Source organism: Perca flavescens, chromosome 4 (genome assembly GCF_004354835.1).
Source record: "Perca flavescens isolate YP-PL-M2 chromosome 4, PFLA_1.0, whole genome shotgun sequence".
NCBI lineage: Eukaryota > Metazoa > Chordata > Actinopteri > Perciformes > Percidae > Perca > Perca flavescens.
The window spans coordinates 18,455,544-18,472,098 of record NC_041334.1 but is presented as its reverse complement, the minus strand read 5'-3'; the positions used below and the strand labels follow the sequence as shown (position 1 = coordinate 18,472,098).

At 41.1% G+C, this 16,555-nt stretch overlaps 1 protein-coding gene across 4 annotated transcripts in view; it reads left to right on the top strand.

Annotated features, from left to right (window-relative positions):
• Positions 1-16,555, top strand: part of tox2 (TOX high mobility group box family member 2) — a 96,302-nt gene that overhangs the window by 39,149 nt on the left and 40,598 nt on the right. For all 4 annotated transcript variants that reach the window (XM_028574692.1, XM_028574691.1, XM_028574690.1 and 1 more), the window contains exon 3: positions 10,529-10,588. In XM_028574692.1, the coding sequence (XP_028430493.1) occupies positions 10,529-10,588 (60 nt within the window). The remainder of the gene's footprint in view (positions 1-10,528; positions 10,589-16,555) is intronic.

Here is a 16,555-nt window from a genome sequence, read left to right as displayed (position 1 = left end):
CTGTGCACTGCATACTTAAGTTTAATTACAATAGAGTGAATGACAGTAAAATGGAATTGAATTGAAAATAATGAGAAACGGCCATTATATTTTTCTGGAAACCAAGGTGACGTCTTCAAATGAGCGATGACAAAGAAAAGAAAAAAAAATCCTCACATCTAAAAAGCTGGAAAGCAGCAAATATTTGACATTTTTGCTAGAAAAAGGACTGAAACCACAAATTGATTATCAAAATAGCAGAATAGGTTCCTGTTGATCGACTGATCAGTAATTGTTACGGCTCTGAAATGTCATAAACATTTGCAAGTTTGCTCTCATATGCATTATCTAAGTATTAGCGATCGTAAAGTCTGTTCAAATGGCCACAGCGGTAGTGTGTGTGTGTGTGTGTGTGTGTGTGTGTGTGTGTGTGTGTGTGTGTGTGTGTGGGGGGGGGGGTGGTCAACATTTCCTACGGCACATTAAGGCAGCAGGTGAAGGCCGAGGAGAAAGAGAATGAAAAGAGATGAAGCAAGAGGGTTAGGGTTAATATATTCAAATCCCAGAATTGAAAATCAAATACCTACCCATCGAATGAATATTCGAGTATTCGGATCCAGCCCTAAGAATTAAGAATCTCTTCCTTAACTGATGGCTGAGCTTTTGACCAAATTTGATTGAAATCTGGTGCTTTTTTAGATATCCAGGGAACTTTACAGACAGACAGGCCAGCCTGGTATCCTTAAGAATTACATCCATACTTGACAATTCTGCAACTCATGATGTACAGTATTAACCTGACTCCGCCAGATGGATTGCTTCGCATTTGCTCAGCATATCCATCTGGGAACTTTCCGTTGGAGAACTTTTGGGAAGGGGTGAAAATACTTGTTAGCTGATTGGATGGACCATCAGTCTATCACCTATGTTGGTGATAGACGGGCCAAATCAACCAATCAGATCCACAAAGCGTATGAAAATACAACCACAAGCCCGCCCCTGCTGCTGCAGGCAAAGCATAGCTCGTTAGCTCAGCAAGCAAGCAACATGTCGGTAAAGGATATTTGCCGTTTGTGTAACGAGAATTTAGGAATAAAAGTCACCATTTCAGGTTCCCGGACCGCTGTCTGAAAATAATGGTTAGCTGATTGGATAAACCATCTGTCTATCACCACCTAACCTGCCTCAAAACCAACGCTGATTGGCCCGGTCGTTTGGCTAACGGCTCCAAATTTTCTCTATCTCAAGATGCCAGACTGATCTGCGAGTGGAAAACTGGTTATGCTGGAAGTAGTGGGCCGTTGATGTACTGTAGCAATGCTGAAGGTTCAGGGTGTAGGACATCTGACTTTTATGCAAGCGACTGGAGTTTTTGTCCCATCACAAATCTGCAATTAACATTCACCTTTGACCAATTGTTTTAGTTGCCTAGTCTTACCCATACCTTAGCTTATTTTCCATGACCGTAATCTTTTTCTAAACGTAACTGTACCGCAGTTGCCATGTGCAGATTTTGTAAAACACCAGGCTTTTAAAAACTTTGGCACTTACGTTACATAAAAGACATGTCAAATGTAATCGGGAGTCTTGCAGAATTGTCCAGTAACAACGGTCTTTTGTGGTGATATGGTTGGACAGACAGACAAACAGAACTGAAAACATTACCTTTGTGGTGAAGGTAACAAACATACAAATAAGTGTATTAATTGAATATAATCAGCATTCCTGGCATTTTTATTCCAGGTCTGTTCCTTTTCTGCCTTAGAGAATCACTATTTTGGAGGACACTTCTTCAGAAAAGCTTGTGTGTCTTTTTTAAAAAACTGCTCTTTTTCCCCCCTCTATTCCTTTTTTCCCGACAGCCTTTTTCTTGACTTGGTGAAATTGCCGCTTGGGGTCTGGTGGAGAAGATCCACACACACAAAAATTGTGTTTGGCTCTTTCTGAATTACTTGACTAGACCCTGAAAGAGAGGGCCCTTTGTTGGCTTCCTCTGGGACTGCCCTTGAAAGGCTCCTATTGTGTGGTAAGCACTATGATATAATGCAAGTGGATTTAATAGATTTAATGGAACATGCAGACATGGTTCTCAAGCCCTCATGTGATAAGAAGCAGCTTGTTTTTAGGAGATCAGAACCACATCTTAAAGAAATTAAATGATCTTTCAATGTCGCGTTGCTCCTGATGCATGTTAAGCTTTGATTTTATGTTAAATATTCTTCATTGTTCGGTGTGTATGCAGACGGAATCCATTGCAAGTATTTATACATTACCAACAGTATGCTTTGGTGTCTCATTTTTTAGTTATTTTCAGATTTCTGTATCCCTTGATTATCCATTTCAGTGTTCCACCTGAGTTATGTTGGAAGTCAAGGTTGGGCAGAGTGGGGGGAGTTGAATGTCTGCGATGTGTTAGCTTTGTTTTCATTGTGTTAACAGGAGCACAATGGCACGATTGTGTGGCCATCTGAAACCCTACACCTACTCAGAGCTTTCGGGGGTCAGAGGTGGGGGAGATATGTGTGCCTTTAGCCTGACGAACCATGCATTTTGAAAGACCCAGAAACCAAAGAGTAATCCAACCAGCATACCATCAAAACCATTCTGCTTCGCAGGCTCGCTCACATAACTAGATCTGCATGTAAAATGCTCTCATTTTCCAGATATAAATGATGCTTATTTTTCTCTCCCTTTTTTTCCCCTTGTTGCTTTGTAATCTGTCTCATTATTTTAAGGTGCCATTTGAGGAGTGGCCCGCCTCTTGAAACCCCTCAGTATGATGGACAAAGACCATAAAGCAGAGCAATAAACCTGAGATGAATGTTATATCTTAACACTGATAGAGGCAATTAAGTCCATCATAAGCGAGAGAGGGAACATTCTCCTCTGGGGACTCATTCACTTGCATGGTTTAACATGATTCCCAGCTAAATCCCTTATTTTATTTCTCTTCTCAGCTCACAGCTTACAGTCGAGCACAAATTGAGCTGATGTGTTTTTTTTTCACACAATTTGGTCTTTCTGTCTGATCTGCCCTTTTCTGTCTGTCGTCATGCATCTCTCTGTCTCTCTCTCGTGCGCTATCTCTCCCTTCTCTCTCTCTCGCCTCCCCATTTCGCCGTATTTGTCATGGTAATGTAAAAAAATCTCAGCTGCTCCAATTCATTTTGTGCTCTTTCAGTCGAGAAAGAAGGGCAATTCTGTTTTTCCTCACTGGTTTCTGTGTGTAGAGGTTTAAAGGTAATGAAGACCATATTTCATCTGCATGGAGTTATATAACTGGGCGTGGCTGAGCAGGTCTGTTATGGGAAAATAAATATTACGGAAGGTCTGACTTTGTTATCTTTATCTCGCTGAGATCAATGTGTGTATTATTGGACAGGATACATTACACAAACACGTCGGCACGCACGCAATGTACACACGTTCAGAGCCAAGAACCTAAGTTGTCTATACAGCATGCAAACATGCTCACACATAAGGAACACATAAAGGTGAAATACACATGCAGCAGCAGCGATATCCACACAAATACACAGGCAATCCATATCTGCTTTACACCACACCATCCCCCATACTCTGCTTTGGTTATGTCTGTATGTATATGTGTGTGTGTGCATTCACACGTATGCATTCATTCATCTGTGTGTGTGTGTGTGTGTGTGTGTGTGTGTGTGTGTGTGTGTGTCAGTGAGTCACTGAATGCTCTAATGACCACAGTCCTGACACAGGTATTTTGACTGCTGCCTCTTTCCATGGGCACATTGACTGACATGTGATTAGTTACGCTGGGGTGAAAAACTAGGGAGGCGCACACTCCAACCATGAAAAGAGACAAGAAAGAGGGTCACGTCCTCTTCTCTCCTTCTCTCCTGCCTCATCTTTCTTTAAATCTGAAACATCCCTGGCCGCAGTTGCCGGTTGTGTGATTTGGTATTCAGTACGTACAGTAAAGCACAGTTTGGCTCACAGCAACCTTATGAGAAAAGCTTTTCGTGTAGATCAATGCAGGTTAGCAATGCTTTAGCACAGAATGCAAAGTAACCATCCCAGTAGGAATATGGAATTGATATAAAAGTAATCTAAAAAAAAAAAAATCTTTTAAGTAGGGCACCGCACCGTTACCGATCTCTGTGAGGGTTTCCTGTATCGGCAAGACTTAACTGATCCACATTAAGTCCAGTTGGTTTGTAAATAAAATGAACAGTTTTTGTTATATGTTACAAATAATTCAATCACAGCAGGCAGGTGATTTTGTGCCAGAGCATCCATGGTGCATGATAATGTCGTACTTATTCCAACGAGTTCCACATTGTGATGTTATACAGAGTGGTAATTTAGGCAAAAGAGAGCAATGGTATCCAATCAGTACCCAGTATTGGCAGATACCCAGAGTTAAGGCCTTTTTACTGTCGCCGCAGCCGACCTGTCGAGCGCCAATGTGATGTCAAAATGACGTAGATCTTGCTTGGATTTTGAGTGTGCGCGAGTATAAAGAGTTACGGCGCTCCCATGACGTCACATTTGCGCACGACAGGTCGGCTGCGACGACTATACCGGACGCAGCCGACTGGAATTGGTTTCAGGAGAGAAAGAAATGGATCGCCACAACCCTTTTTTGTTAAGATCACTTATGCTACTCTTAACAAAAGTACACACTAAACCCAACACAAAACCAAAAACATAGATATCCAAAATATTTGAAGATTTATATGCAATATGAAACACAAACTAGAAAAAAAAAAAAAAAAAAAATATATATATATATATATATATATATATATATATATATATATATATATATATGTATATAATACTGAACATGAACTGGTTGCGGCAGATAAAGCTACTGTACCTAGAATACAGTAGAAACTGTCCCAATTTCTTTCACTGTCATCATTAAGAGTAAAAATTTTATCCTGGTTCCTAATTTTCTCCACTTTCTCCACAAAAAAGTTCTATGGTGTAATTTTGTAAGAGAAACTTGATTTGGATGGTTTTGAGATGCCACTATAGATGTGAGTCCTTACCTGCAGGCTCTGGAAAGCTACATTTCTGATATGTTGTGTTCCAGTCAACAGTTGTTTTATTACCTCGATGACTGTGGTGCACTTCCTGCATCCAACTGACATTGGTTTGTCTTTACGCAAACACAAAGCTATTTATAGCATCTCTCTCCCACTTTATTTTCTCCCTCCCATTCTCTCCCTCTCATGTATTTGCATTTCTGCTATGCAAACAGGAGTCTGGTGTCAAATGCGTCAGTTGTACAGGCCATACTTGTCCCTTGTCTTTCTCAAGCCTCAATCTATCTCAAAATGTCTCTCCTTCGTTTCCTCACTCGACATGACTCCCCTCTCCTCCATCTCACTGTTGCTCTCCACCTCTCTCTCACCTTCACCCTCTCCTCCCTCCCCACTTCACCCTCTCCCCCCCCGCTCTCTCTCACCCTGTCTCTGTTTTCCTTTGCACAATTGTTTTGCTGTAGATTTGACCGCTATGATTAATGACCTCAAAGCCTCAGGAAAGCAAACAGAGAGAGACGCGACAAGCTCGCCCTTCCCTTACAAACCTCCCTTTTTCTCATATGTCAACTGCTCATATGTGCACACTGAGCACATTATGACTACTGGATGAAAAAAATAAGATCTACATAATATGAGTCAGATTACATGAGAGGAAAATTTTATATGCACACATTTTTTATCTGATTTCTGCAGACACCAACCGCCACCTGGCAGCGAGAACAGCTTTCCCAGACCATTGCTGTAAAGCTACATGCATTATTAATTTGTTCTTAGTGCATTTTTATTTGGCTCCTTAACTAATTGTATACATTTTGTTATTATGCATCTCTCTCAGCTTTTGACATTATTTTCTAACATTTCAGAGGTTTTGTCATTTTCAAGTGTTCAAAATGTTAAATGAACCTTAGAGCAGGGAGCACAGATGAACTGAACCTTTTGCTCAGATTAGTCAGAGTAGTCACATTTAGAGGTAGGCGTTCAGGGTCTTGCTAACGGACACTTCAGCTGGTTGGTTGCTTGAATATGGTTAACATTTTTTGGTAAAAGTGTGACTTTTATAACACAAAAGAAACACATTTTATAACCATTATTCAACTTTTTTTCTGTCGAAATCTCCCATGTGGAACTACTACAGTATAGTAGATTTTTGATCAAATTTATAAATGTAATGTAAATAACCAGTGTTGCCACAGTTACTTTGAAAAAGTAACTAAGTTACTTTACAGATTACTTGGTTTTAAAAGTAGTTTAGTTACATTACAGATTACTTGATTTTAAAAGTAACGAAGTTAGATTACAAGTTACTTTATTAGTTACATTCAGCAGCTGCCGACAACACCCCTGCAGCCTCAACATAAAAATGACAACCGGTTTACTGTGAGGCAGCTCGGCAATGCCAGTAGTAGGGATCTGGTTTATTCTGGCACGAAAGAGAGTGAGTCAACCGTGTTTAAGGGCAGCATTTCCTCTACAACATACTGCCAGACCAACTTCTTCAACTCTCCCCCACTTACTGGTTTTGCACCGAAGTCCAGCTTTTGTTGTATGGGTGGTGGAGGACCTCCTGCTCTCTGCTTCGATCCACCTGCTGGAACTTGCTCTGTAAGTTTGGCTGCAGTGCTGCGACTCCAAATGTTTCTTCAAATTTGACGTAGTCGCCACCAGCACAGAGTGTACAACAGACCTTAATATTGCCGTCTTGCTAGCTGACACAAACTCTAAATAGTGACTGGATTTCCAGCTAGAAAACGCGCATCTCTTTCCTCCCTCCATTGTTGATTACGTTTGTGTTGTTGCGTGGAACACGTGAACTGTCCTCATGTTGAAAACGTGACTTGTCGCATACGTGACTTCACTCCCCGAGACACAAGAAGAAAGCAAAAATATATATTTTTACTAGGGCTGTCAATCGATTAAAAAAAATGTACTAATTAATTGCACAATTTGCTGTAATTAATCGCGATTAATCACTTTTTTAAATTGAGACTGAAGCTTGTAATAATGGATATTTAAATGCTAAATCACTTAACTTTGCAAATATGAAGAAAAAAACAAACAAGGAAAGGTTCTGCTAAGTTCAGAATGTTTAATATCTTTCAGAACAACAGCAGCAACAATTTGGCTTAGTCCTGCTGAAGGCTGCTGAAACGGCTAGAAACTGTACGACTTGAGAGCAGATTTTTGTCACCGTCCCCGGCTGCTGTCGCCTGCTCTCGTCTACTTTACAGGCGAGGCGCAGTTCATCTCCAACGAGCCGAGAGTTCAGTCGTCGGCAGGGCAGTCGGGACTCACCCGGAAATGGCGAGCAGAATGAGGTGACTAGTCTTTCAAAATCTGACGAAAATCTTCTAAACTGACCTTTGTTGAGCTGAAATGAAGACAGATTCAGCAACTGCACGGCCTATTTCTCGCTTAAAATGTTTTCAGAAACATGTTTCAGTGAACTATTTTAGTACAATATGAGATTGTATTCTGAACGGCCGCCATGACAGTCTGGCTCTCAATATCCGGAGAAAACAAACCCATGTGACGCGTTCGTCCAATCAGCTGCCGGTTTTCATTACTTGGGCAACAATACAGAGTAGCGCCGCCTGCTGTTATGTAGGCGTACACGTTTCTCAGCCGCCACATGAAGTAAACAAACACAGCTGCGTTAATTTCGTTAATTTTTTTTAACGAGTTAAATATTAAAAAATTAACGCAAAAATTAACGCGTTAATTTTGACAGCCCTAATTTTTACCAAGGAAAATGACAAATAGTAACGCACAGTGACTTGGATAAGTAACTTTAATCTGATTACTGGTTTGGAAATAATAACGCGTTAGATTACTCGTTACTGAAAAAAGTGCTCAGATTAGAGTAACGCGTTACTAGTAACGCATTACATGGCATCACTGTAAATAATAACTCATAGTTACTAAGAACAGAATCAAATGTCTTGTGGCACAGTCCATTTGACAAATAATCTTAAATTAAAGCTAGCTGCCATTTAGCTTAGCTTAGCATTAAGACTAGAAGCGGGGCGAATTAGCTAGGAAGTCAAAAAGTCCTGCCAAAGAATTCTTCCCAAGCATAACCTGTAAACCCTGTAAAACTGCAACTTTTTGGTTTTACATTTCCTTTGTGTGTACAGATTAAACAAAAGAGATATAACATAACTTGTGAGCTTTAGCGTTTTCTAAAGTTTCCAACTATTTCAAGTCTTTGTAACTTGCATCAAGAAAAGCATGTTTCCCAAAACGTCCTATTCCTTTTAACGCACTTCACGTTGGAGTAGGCGTATTAAACGTATGTGTACTGTATCTGTACTGTATCTGTACTGTAGAATAATTACAGTACACTTAGCTTAACTGGCTACTGTACTTGCTAGCCACAAAGAGGTGGGAAATAATTATTTTTTACCTTTCCGCTCGATTTAGATATTGTTTGTTATTCTAACAACTCTGCCCTCAGTGACTCACATTGTGCTGCAGGAGCACCACCACAGACTCTGTTTGCTCTTTGACATTCTGTATAATTGTTTTCTACTTAGCCCATTTCGCTCATCGACATCTGGTTTGCAGGTGTGAAAATAACCTATTCCAAAATACCGTCACTTCTTGTGCGATGTGATTAGGATATGAAAAATCATTTTCCAGGAGCAATAAAGAAAGTGATTTAATTTTCCTTGCAGAATACAATGATTATTCCTCCAGCAAACTAATGGTGCTATCAGACAGAAAGCACTGCACTAGAAGTAACAGCTCAATCAGAGTCTGAATGATATGGAAATGGGATTGGGGCCTCAAATTGAATAATGTTGCAAGTAATTCTCTTTGTAGATTGTTGGAAAGATAGAAACAAAAAATCAAGAAAAACTACAGTAGCTACAGTAGATTTAGTCCCTGGAACACATAGCTTATTACAAGAACATGGCTATAAAAAAGATTGTGGCCCATTTTTTGGTCCCTGCCCACAGCTTGAGGAACACCCCTAGTTCTGTAAGCTACTCTAGGTACATATCCATCCTGTTAATTGACCTTACAGTAGTAATTCATCGCGGCCACTACTTGCTGTCTTGAGGTGTGTTTTGTATCCTCATAAATGGCTGGTGCCAAATCGTGTCAGACAGAGAAGCAGGGAAGGCCTCTGGGAGTGTGTGTGTGTGTGTGTGTGTGTGTGTGTGTGTGTGCATGTTTATATGCCTGTGTGTTTCAAGCTGCGGCCTCTGGCTGTGACCCCAGTGTTAATCACACTACAGCCAGAACAACCACAGGCTCTATTGCCACTACTGCTGCTACAGCCCTCCTCCTCTCAGACTCGGTTTCTCTCTCATTCATGCTCTCTGTTGTTATTTCTGTCTCTCTATCCACCATTACTACAGCATCTTTGCTACTGTACCTCCCACTGATACATGATCTCTACCCACTCCTTAACCATTGGCTCAGGGCTACACCCTCATCTTTCTCATCCCCATAACCTCAAACCGTCACCTTTCCTCCAGCCTATGCCTCCCCTTTAGGCTTCTTGAGCTCGGTGTTTCTGAGTTCTGGATTAATGGGGTTGCCCTGTCCTTGTTTCTTTGGCAAAGTGCAAAAGCGCTAAAGGCTGTTCTCACCTACGTGTAGTCTCAGTCACTTGCTGGGTGGCTGCTTCGCAGGGTTGCTGAACGTGGTGATTTGTGATTGGTCAGCTATGTTACTAATTGATAAGGGTGGGAAACAGCATCTGTGTCTAGTGGGCTTTCTTAGATTTCAGTATTTTCTCAACCTCTATTATGATTGATGGCCATTATAATGATCCCCACCTCCATTCTAGAGATTTTGGAAACCCCGCACTACGGCACAAATAATGTCGATCAGAGCGAGGAGCATGAACCTCCTACAGCTTTCCAAAAAAATGTCAATTCCATAGAAATCATCTTGATTTCTTGTCTTTGAGTCTGACCGAAAGTAAACACGGAAAGTAGGTCCCCGGAAATTCCTGTAGCTGTTTTAGCGAACTGCGTGGCACAGCAAATCAATTTCTGGGTCAACTCCTGGCTGACTTACCTGTCACATGCCGTTTGATTATGTTAATGTTGCCTTTGATTTGATTTGACTGGCCAACTTGCTGACTGACTAACTACATGGCCGCTGGTGCAAGTGTTTTGCTCTCAGTGTTGCGATAATCACTCTGTTGTGCCTTTGTCGCCCTGTGACACCCGTGGAATCAAAGCCGTAAGGTGTGTGCGCACTAACACACAAAACCTCAGGCTGTCGGCAAGCTGAGACTAAGAGTGTGAGTTACACAAGCTTTGACAGAGCATAATTATACGTGTCTCTAATGAACTGTAATTACTGACATCCACCAGAGCATCGAGGTCTATAAGCCGAGGACTCGCAGTCATTAGGCTGCAGTCTTACACTGTTTCTGTATCTCCACTGACTGACTGAAAATCAGTTTTCTGTCCCTGTTTTGATGTGTCGGTCTCTGCCTAAATATTTCTAAATCTCTCTCTCTCTCTCTCTCTCTCTCTCTCTCTCTCTCTCTCTCTCAACAGTTTGATGGTGACAACATGTACATGAATGAAAACAACCATGATTTCCTCCCGCCAAACCAGGTATGTACAGATTGCCTCTAATGGAATACCTGCTTTTTTCCTCTCATTTCATCTGTTCCAACGATCGTTGCCGAGCCATTTTCATTCAACTCTTGTTCAAGCTTGTTAGGATGGACGACAAAGTATTGTTACAGAAACAACCACTGAGTTATATGACAGCGGCTGAAAGCAAAGGGACTGAAATCTTTCAAAATATATTCCAATTAGTTCGCCCATGTTTTATGCTGCAAGATTTAACAGAAATACATATTCAATGCATTCTGCACTCTATGGGTGAAATATTCTCCCAGGATAATAATAATAATATTAAATAATAATATAAGTGTTAGTGGTCACAGTGTGGAATAAACAGAAACACATTTCTTCTTGTCCCAGAATCTGAAGTCTAAATACAGTCAAACGATTCCTGTTTTTATTGGTTATTGTTCATTTGGATGCCCATTAACAAAGTTAATAAGATTGTTATAGTTACAAGACAGTTACAGAATGGCAACCCAATAAAATAACATCAAAAACAAATATATGACATACAAGCAAACAGAACAGAATAGTAATAAAACATTAAAATAATAATTCTCAATTTTTTTGCACATCCACTCTGCAAAATGAAGTTAAAATATCTCATTAAATTTCTTAAAAACCTTTTTTTACTAGATTCTGAAGTATACAGAAGATATGGTTTTAAAATGGGACGTAAAATGTTAAAAGTATTGATGTCTCTTCCTTAATAGATACAATATTTGTCGTCTTTTAAACACTGAAGCAGGAGTCAATCCCACATGCATTGGGCAGAATTAATTAAAACACACTGGACAGGTTGCTAGTCCATCACAGTCTACGTCAGGCTGTCAATTACATTTCTGTTAAATAGGAGGAAACCAAAGAACCAAAAGCAGTAAAAATATCCAAATTCCCAAAAAGAGTGCTGGGACCTTCTTTCTGTGAGGGGAGAGTGTCAACCATTAAGCTAACTCTGCCATCATAAAATTCTAATTCACTTTATTCCAATTATGCAATCATCTGCTGTGCTCCTTTGGTAAAAGCCAAGCAGAAAACGCTGCTTCACTCTGAGTGAGTTTTGGCCTTATTGCAAAGGATTTATTTAGTTAGAATAGAGGGGGAGTCAGCGCTCTTCTACAGTACATGGCAACCGTGCCAGATACACTGTAGCACAGCTGGTCGTGAACAACTGGGAGACCATATGGTTGTGTTTGGACAGGGGGATTTGTGAAGTTTGGGAATAAGCCCATCTGACATACACAGGGAAGCAGGGAATTTGTCCCTGTCAATTGCAATTATTAGAACCGACCCATAGGCTACAGTAGTTCTGCATTTTCTGTTTTGCTTAATTTCTTAATGCTCTGGTTTGTTAAAGTGTGGCTCATGGCCCAGAATGAGAGGCATGCTGCTTCTTGAGTCCCTAAATTTATTTAGATTACTCTGACAAGAAATATTTCTGTTACAAAGGGATTTTCAGTAGGATAGTGCTGTTATCTGACACATTTATCATGCTGATACTTGGCTGTCTAAAAAATCTTAAGAACCACTGCTTTTATCTCCCATTTTCATTCAGCACATGTACTTTAACTGCAGTGCTGATTGACTGATTACAAGTCGCGCTGATGTGCACAATGTTCTTCGATGAATTACTGAGGGAGAGATACAACATCACAAATGTGGCATGGAAGATAGACAAAGGGAGAAAGGGAGAGAAAGGTGGGGATCAAGGAAGCAAGAGAGAAAGAGACAGAGAGAGGGAAATAGCGCGAAACACGGTGATGGGATGAGAAACGATTTTGCTTTGCTCTGTGTTATACTTTGTTTACTCAAAATCCCCTCATATTTGACATGTGCCTTGCTCTATTCTCCGCTTCACCAAGTTTAGCCTCTCCTTCCTCCTGACAGCTTGAATCAGGGAGGGCCTTAGGGGTGGACACACACTCCGACAACAAAACATAGAGATGGAAGAAATAGAAAAAAATCACTTATCTGCACCACCGTAGCTGTGTCCTAATTCTGCACCACATACCAATTTTAAGCAGATTTTAAGTATGTAGTGCGTTCAGCTAGTAAAGTCACAAAGTATATTCAAAAAAGTCAGTATGCAGACTAAAAATGCTTCATTTGTGTGGACGATGGGGAAACAGCTTGAGGAAGATCTTGGAAAACAAACACATTAGTATGAAATCTTTGTGAATTATAATTGACTGTGGTGACCCAAATCTATATTATTGACACACGTGTACAGTATAATGCATACTATATCCTTATACTGTTTCTGGAGTTAGAGCACAAGAAATTCAAATAATTGAAATACCGTTTTACTGCTATTTAGACAGGCGTCAATCAAACTGTGGCTTTAGAATTCAACCATGCCAATTGAACTTAACAAAGCAGCAAAATGTTTTTTTCCAAAATGTGTTTCTGGAGCTGTACCACCCGCCTGACCACCCACTATTAGTTTGAAATGTCATCAAGCTGTGAGCAGCTTCTCGAATTTCTTTGTGCACTACATTGTGGGAGAACACTGTACATCAACAGCACATTCATAAACAAACAAAAAAGTTTTTTGTTAGTATGTACACTGACTGTTTTAAATATACATTGTTTTTTTCACCTTTCCAGTGTGAACATACTACATATTTAAAACCTGCTTAGAATTAGTGTGTAGTATAGATTTGGGATTCAGCTGCCATTTGGTTGATGTCTATTAGCATTGTGTTGCATAACTTCCGTTATTAATTGGTAGTGTGCATCGATTCCTTCTCTGCTAATTGCAATAAAAGTATACTATGACAATTATTAGTATAGTTCGTATTCTATGCAAGTAAGTGTGTTTCATTGGATTGAGTGTTGGAAATGTGTTTAGGCTTGTGTTGTTTTTGCACAGATAAAAATGAACAGAGGAATAAGACAGCTGCAGGGATAATCTTTTATTAACATTTTATTCCGGAAGAAACATGTTGTACAGTATATACAGTAGCTGTATTATTCTCAATATATTCCATCTTGAATCAAAACAAATCATACTGCCTAAAGCTGACTTTTCTCTGCTTGCTGCTTTATTATTTCACTTTTTTTCTATCTTTCTTCCTCCCATTCTCTCTGACTCTCCCTCTTCTGTTTCTCTTTTTCTCTCTACCCCCCGTTGCATTTAAATGCATTTGGGTCAGCGGTTCCGCCTCCAAACTGTGAAAGTGTGTCTCTCAGTGCTCTGCTGTCTCTCACTTCAGTTTCTGCATGTAATCGCTCTATTTAATCTGGCTCACCTATATAAATACTTTTTTTTTTTTTTTTTTTTTACATAAGGTACTTTCATATAGGACAGAAGCATGGCCCTGTTGAGTAACTCCGGCCAACTGCATCATATAGTGAGATGCTTAGATGGGTATATTCTTGTGATGAGTCACAAGGAAACGGGGTCAGTGCCATTGTCATATCAATGTTCCCATGAGCATCGTCGTCTGGCCCTGCTTAGTTCTCTGTAGTGTTTCTTCTAGTCTCTCTCTACCCCCCCCAGCGGAGTGACAAAGTGTTAGTGATTCAATGACAAGGTCACGGACCCTGGTCTTGGCATCAACAGGGTCGTTGTCTGCCCCTGTGGCCACTGACCATTGTCGTGGCAACAAAGTAGGAAAGAGTAACCAACGACGAGAAGCTCCGGCTTGTTCCGGTGTCTTTGCAGAGTTTTTCATCGGACGCTCGAGCGCCAAAAAAAAAAAAGAGACACACAGCATGACATTTCCACAGTGGAGTGGGGAAGAGTACCAGGCAGAGAGCCTTTGTTGTGTTATAAAGGTCTTAGTAGACCTTCACCTGAAGTGGGATTTCTCCTGCTAATACCAAACAGAGCAGTACGGAGCGATGCGATCAATGATAATGCACTGTGGTGATGCCTTCTCATAGCTCTGCAGCAAAGTGAAAGAAACAGTATACTTCATCAGCACTTTACCTTGACAATGATTTGCTTTGATGTCTTTCTCCCTGACTTATGAATTCATTTAGCAGAACTGCTGTTTGAGAGAAATATGTCACAGAAAAAAAAAAGAACACGAGGAGGAAATGGAAGGTGGAGGGGGTGGAGTGAGAGGAAGAGAAACTGCACAAGGGAATAATTCGGCTAATGGAGTGACTGTTTGGATATTCAGCAGAAGTAGAAACAGAGATTATGATCTTGCAATTAGCGTAACAAGGTTTTATTGATTGGCTGCCGCTGTAGCGTCTTTGCTGCCAAGACACTGCATGTGGTTTTAACATGCACAGTGTGTGTGTAGCCCAGCCAGCCACACTAGTCTGACTACTAGTAGAGCAGAATCCAGCTCCGTGTTACTGTCGAGCAGTGGCCATTTCCTGAGCATCAAAGCTGAAATATTATGGATTGCCGAGTTGAAAGGGTCTGTTTGAATGCCTGATGATAAAGTGGACTGCATTTGCATTTTCCACTCACTTTTAAGTTAATGCATTGCCCTCTTTCCTCTTTGAGTAAAATGCAGGTATCAAAAAGGCGGCTTCTGGTAACGAGGGATTTGAAAGTTTGTCTGCCTGTTTTACATTTTGGGAGTTCAAATTATGTTTTAACGGTAAGCTTGATGCTATTTCTCGTTTCAGTTATTTTATTGTAAGTCATTGCTGGCAGGGATTGTACTGGTCCCTTGGGTGTTGTAATTGGAATTAGGGAGGTGTTTGAGTGCCAACAGCAGATCTGTGAGACACAGAGAATCAGAGACAGATTGCAGACCGATGGAAAGGTTTTTTTTTTTTTTATATGGCAGCAAACAGATGTGATTATGATTAAGTTTAGAAAACACACTGAACACAGGGACAGACTGCACTTATAATGAGGCCTTTGTGATATTTTTGTTATTCCTAAATGTTTTTAATGAGAGATTTAGTGGTGTAAGAGCTCTTGTGAACAGACACGATGTCTGTCGCACAGTTTTAGTGCCTCAACTTGCAGAAATTGATGAATATGATTTAGTCCTCCTCCACAGCTCCCACGTGTCTCTCATCTTTCCCCCATATGTTTCTGATGAACCATTGTAGAACATGATCCCATAGTCTTTTATGTCCAACCTTTGACAAATCTATCACCTCGTCCCTCTATGCTCTGAATTAAAGGCTCATTCCACCTTTCCAGTTTAGATGAGTAATTCTCTTGTTTGGCAGCAGCCCAAAGCCCAGCCAGCCCGTCTGGAACCTCGGCGGAGCCTGATTGGTCGGGTTCAGTCGTGTGTGACTGACAGGAAGCCTGCTGATTGGGGGAGACGGTATCTTCGGATCATTGCACTGATTAAAGCCTCGCGGCGGCGTTTTGTAAACTCCCGCCGTTCGGGGTCCCCGCACCAGCGCCCTGGCCCTGCTGGTCTGAATTACAGCTCGGACGAATTAGTCTGATTTACAGCTTCCTCCAGCTGTTTAGATTGGAGCTGGGGACCAGAGTGGCAGGCACCTCCTCCCCTACACTTCCACCTGCCCCCTACTCTGCCCATTGATTCTCCCACTTTGTGTCGCACCCTCTACTTGTCACCCCAATCTTCCCAATCCCTTGTCTGTTCCATCCTTTTATGCCACCTCACCTGATTTAACTAATTTAAACATACTTCCCTCCAGTTCTTCTCACTTTCCCCTCTCTCTCCTACTCACCCTTTTTGTCTCCCCCCTCCATCTTTCTTTGTTTTCTGCCTTCCCTACACCTCCCTACAACCCATGTCCCCACTCTTCCCCTTATCCTCATTTTCAAATGCACCCCCCCACCCACTCCAAACCTCATCCCTTTACCTTTCCCACCCAGTACCTCTCCCACCTCCCCCCTCCTCTCTCTCTCCCACTCCCTCACTACATCTTTTGTGAAAATGAAAACAAAGAGCTGCCTGCCAAAATATTTATATAGCTGTTTGCTGATGAAGCAGGGAGCAGAGACAATGCAAAAGGATGTGCAGGCATATTTGTTGCAGCAGCAGAAAGATG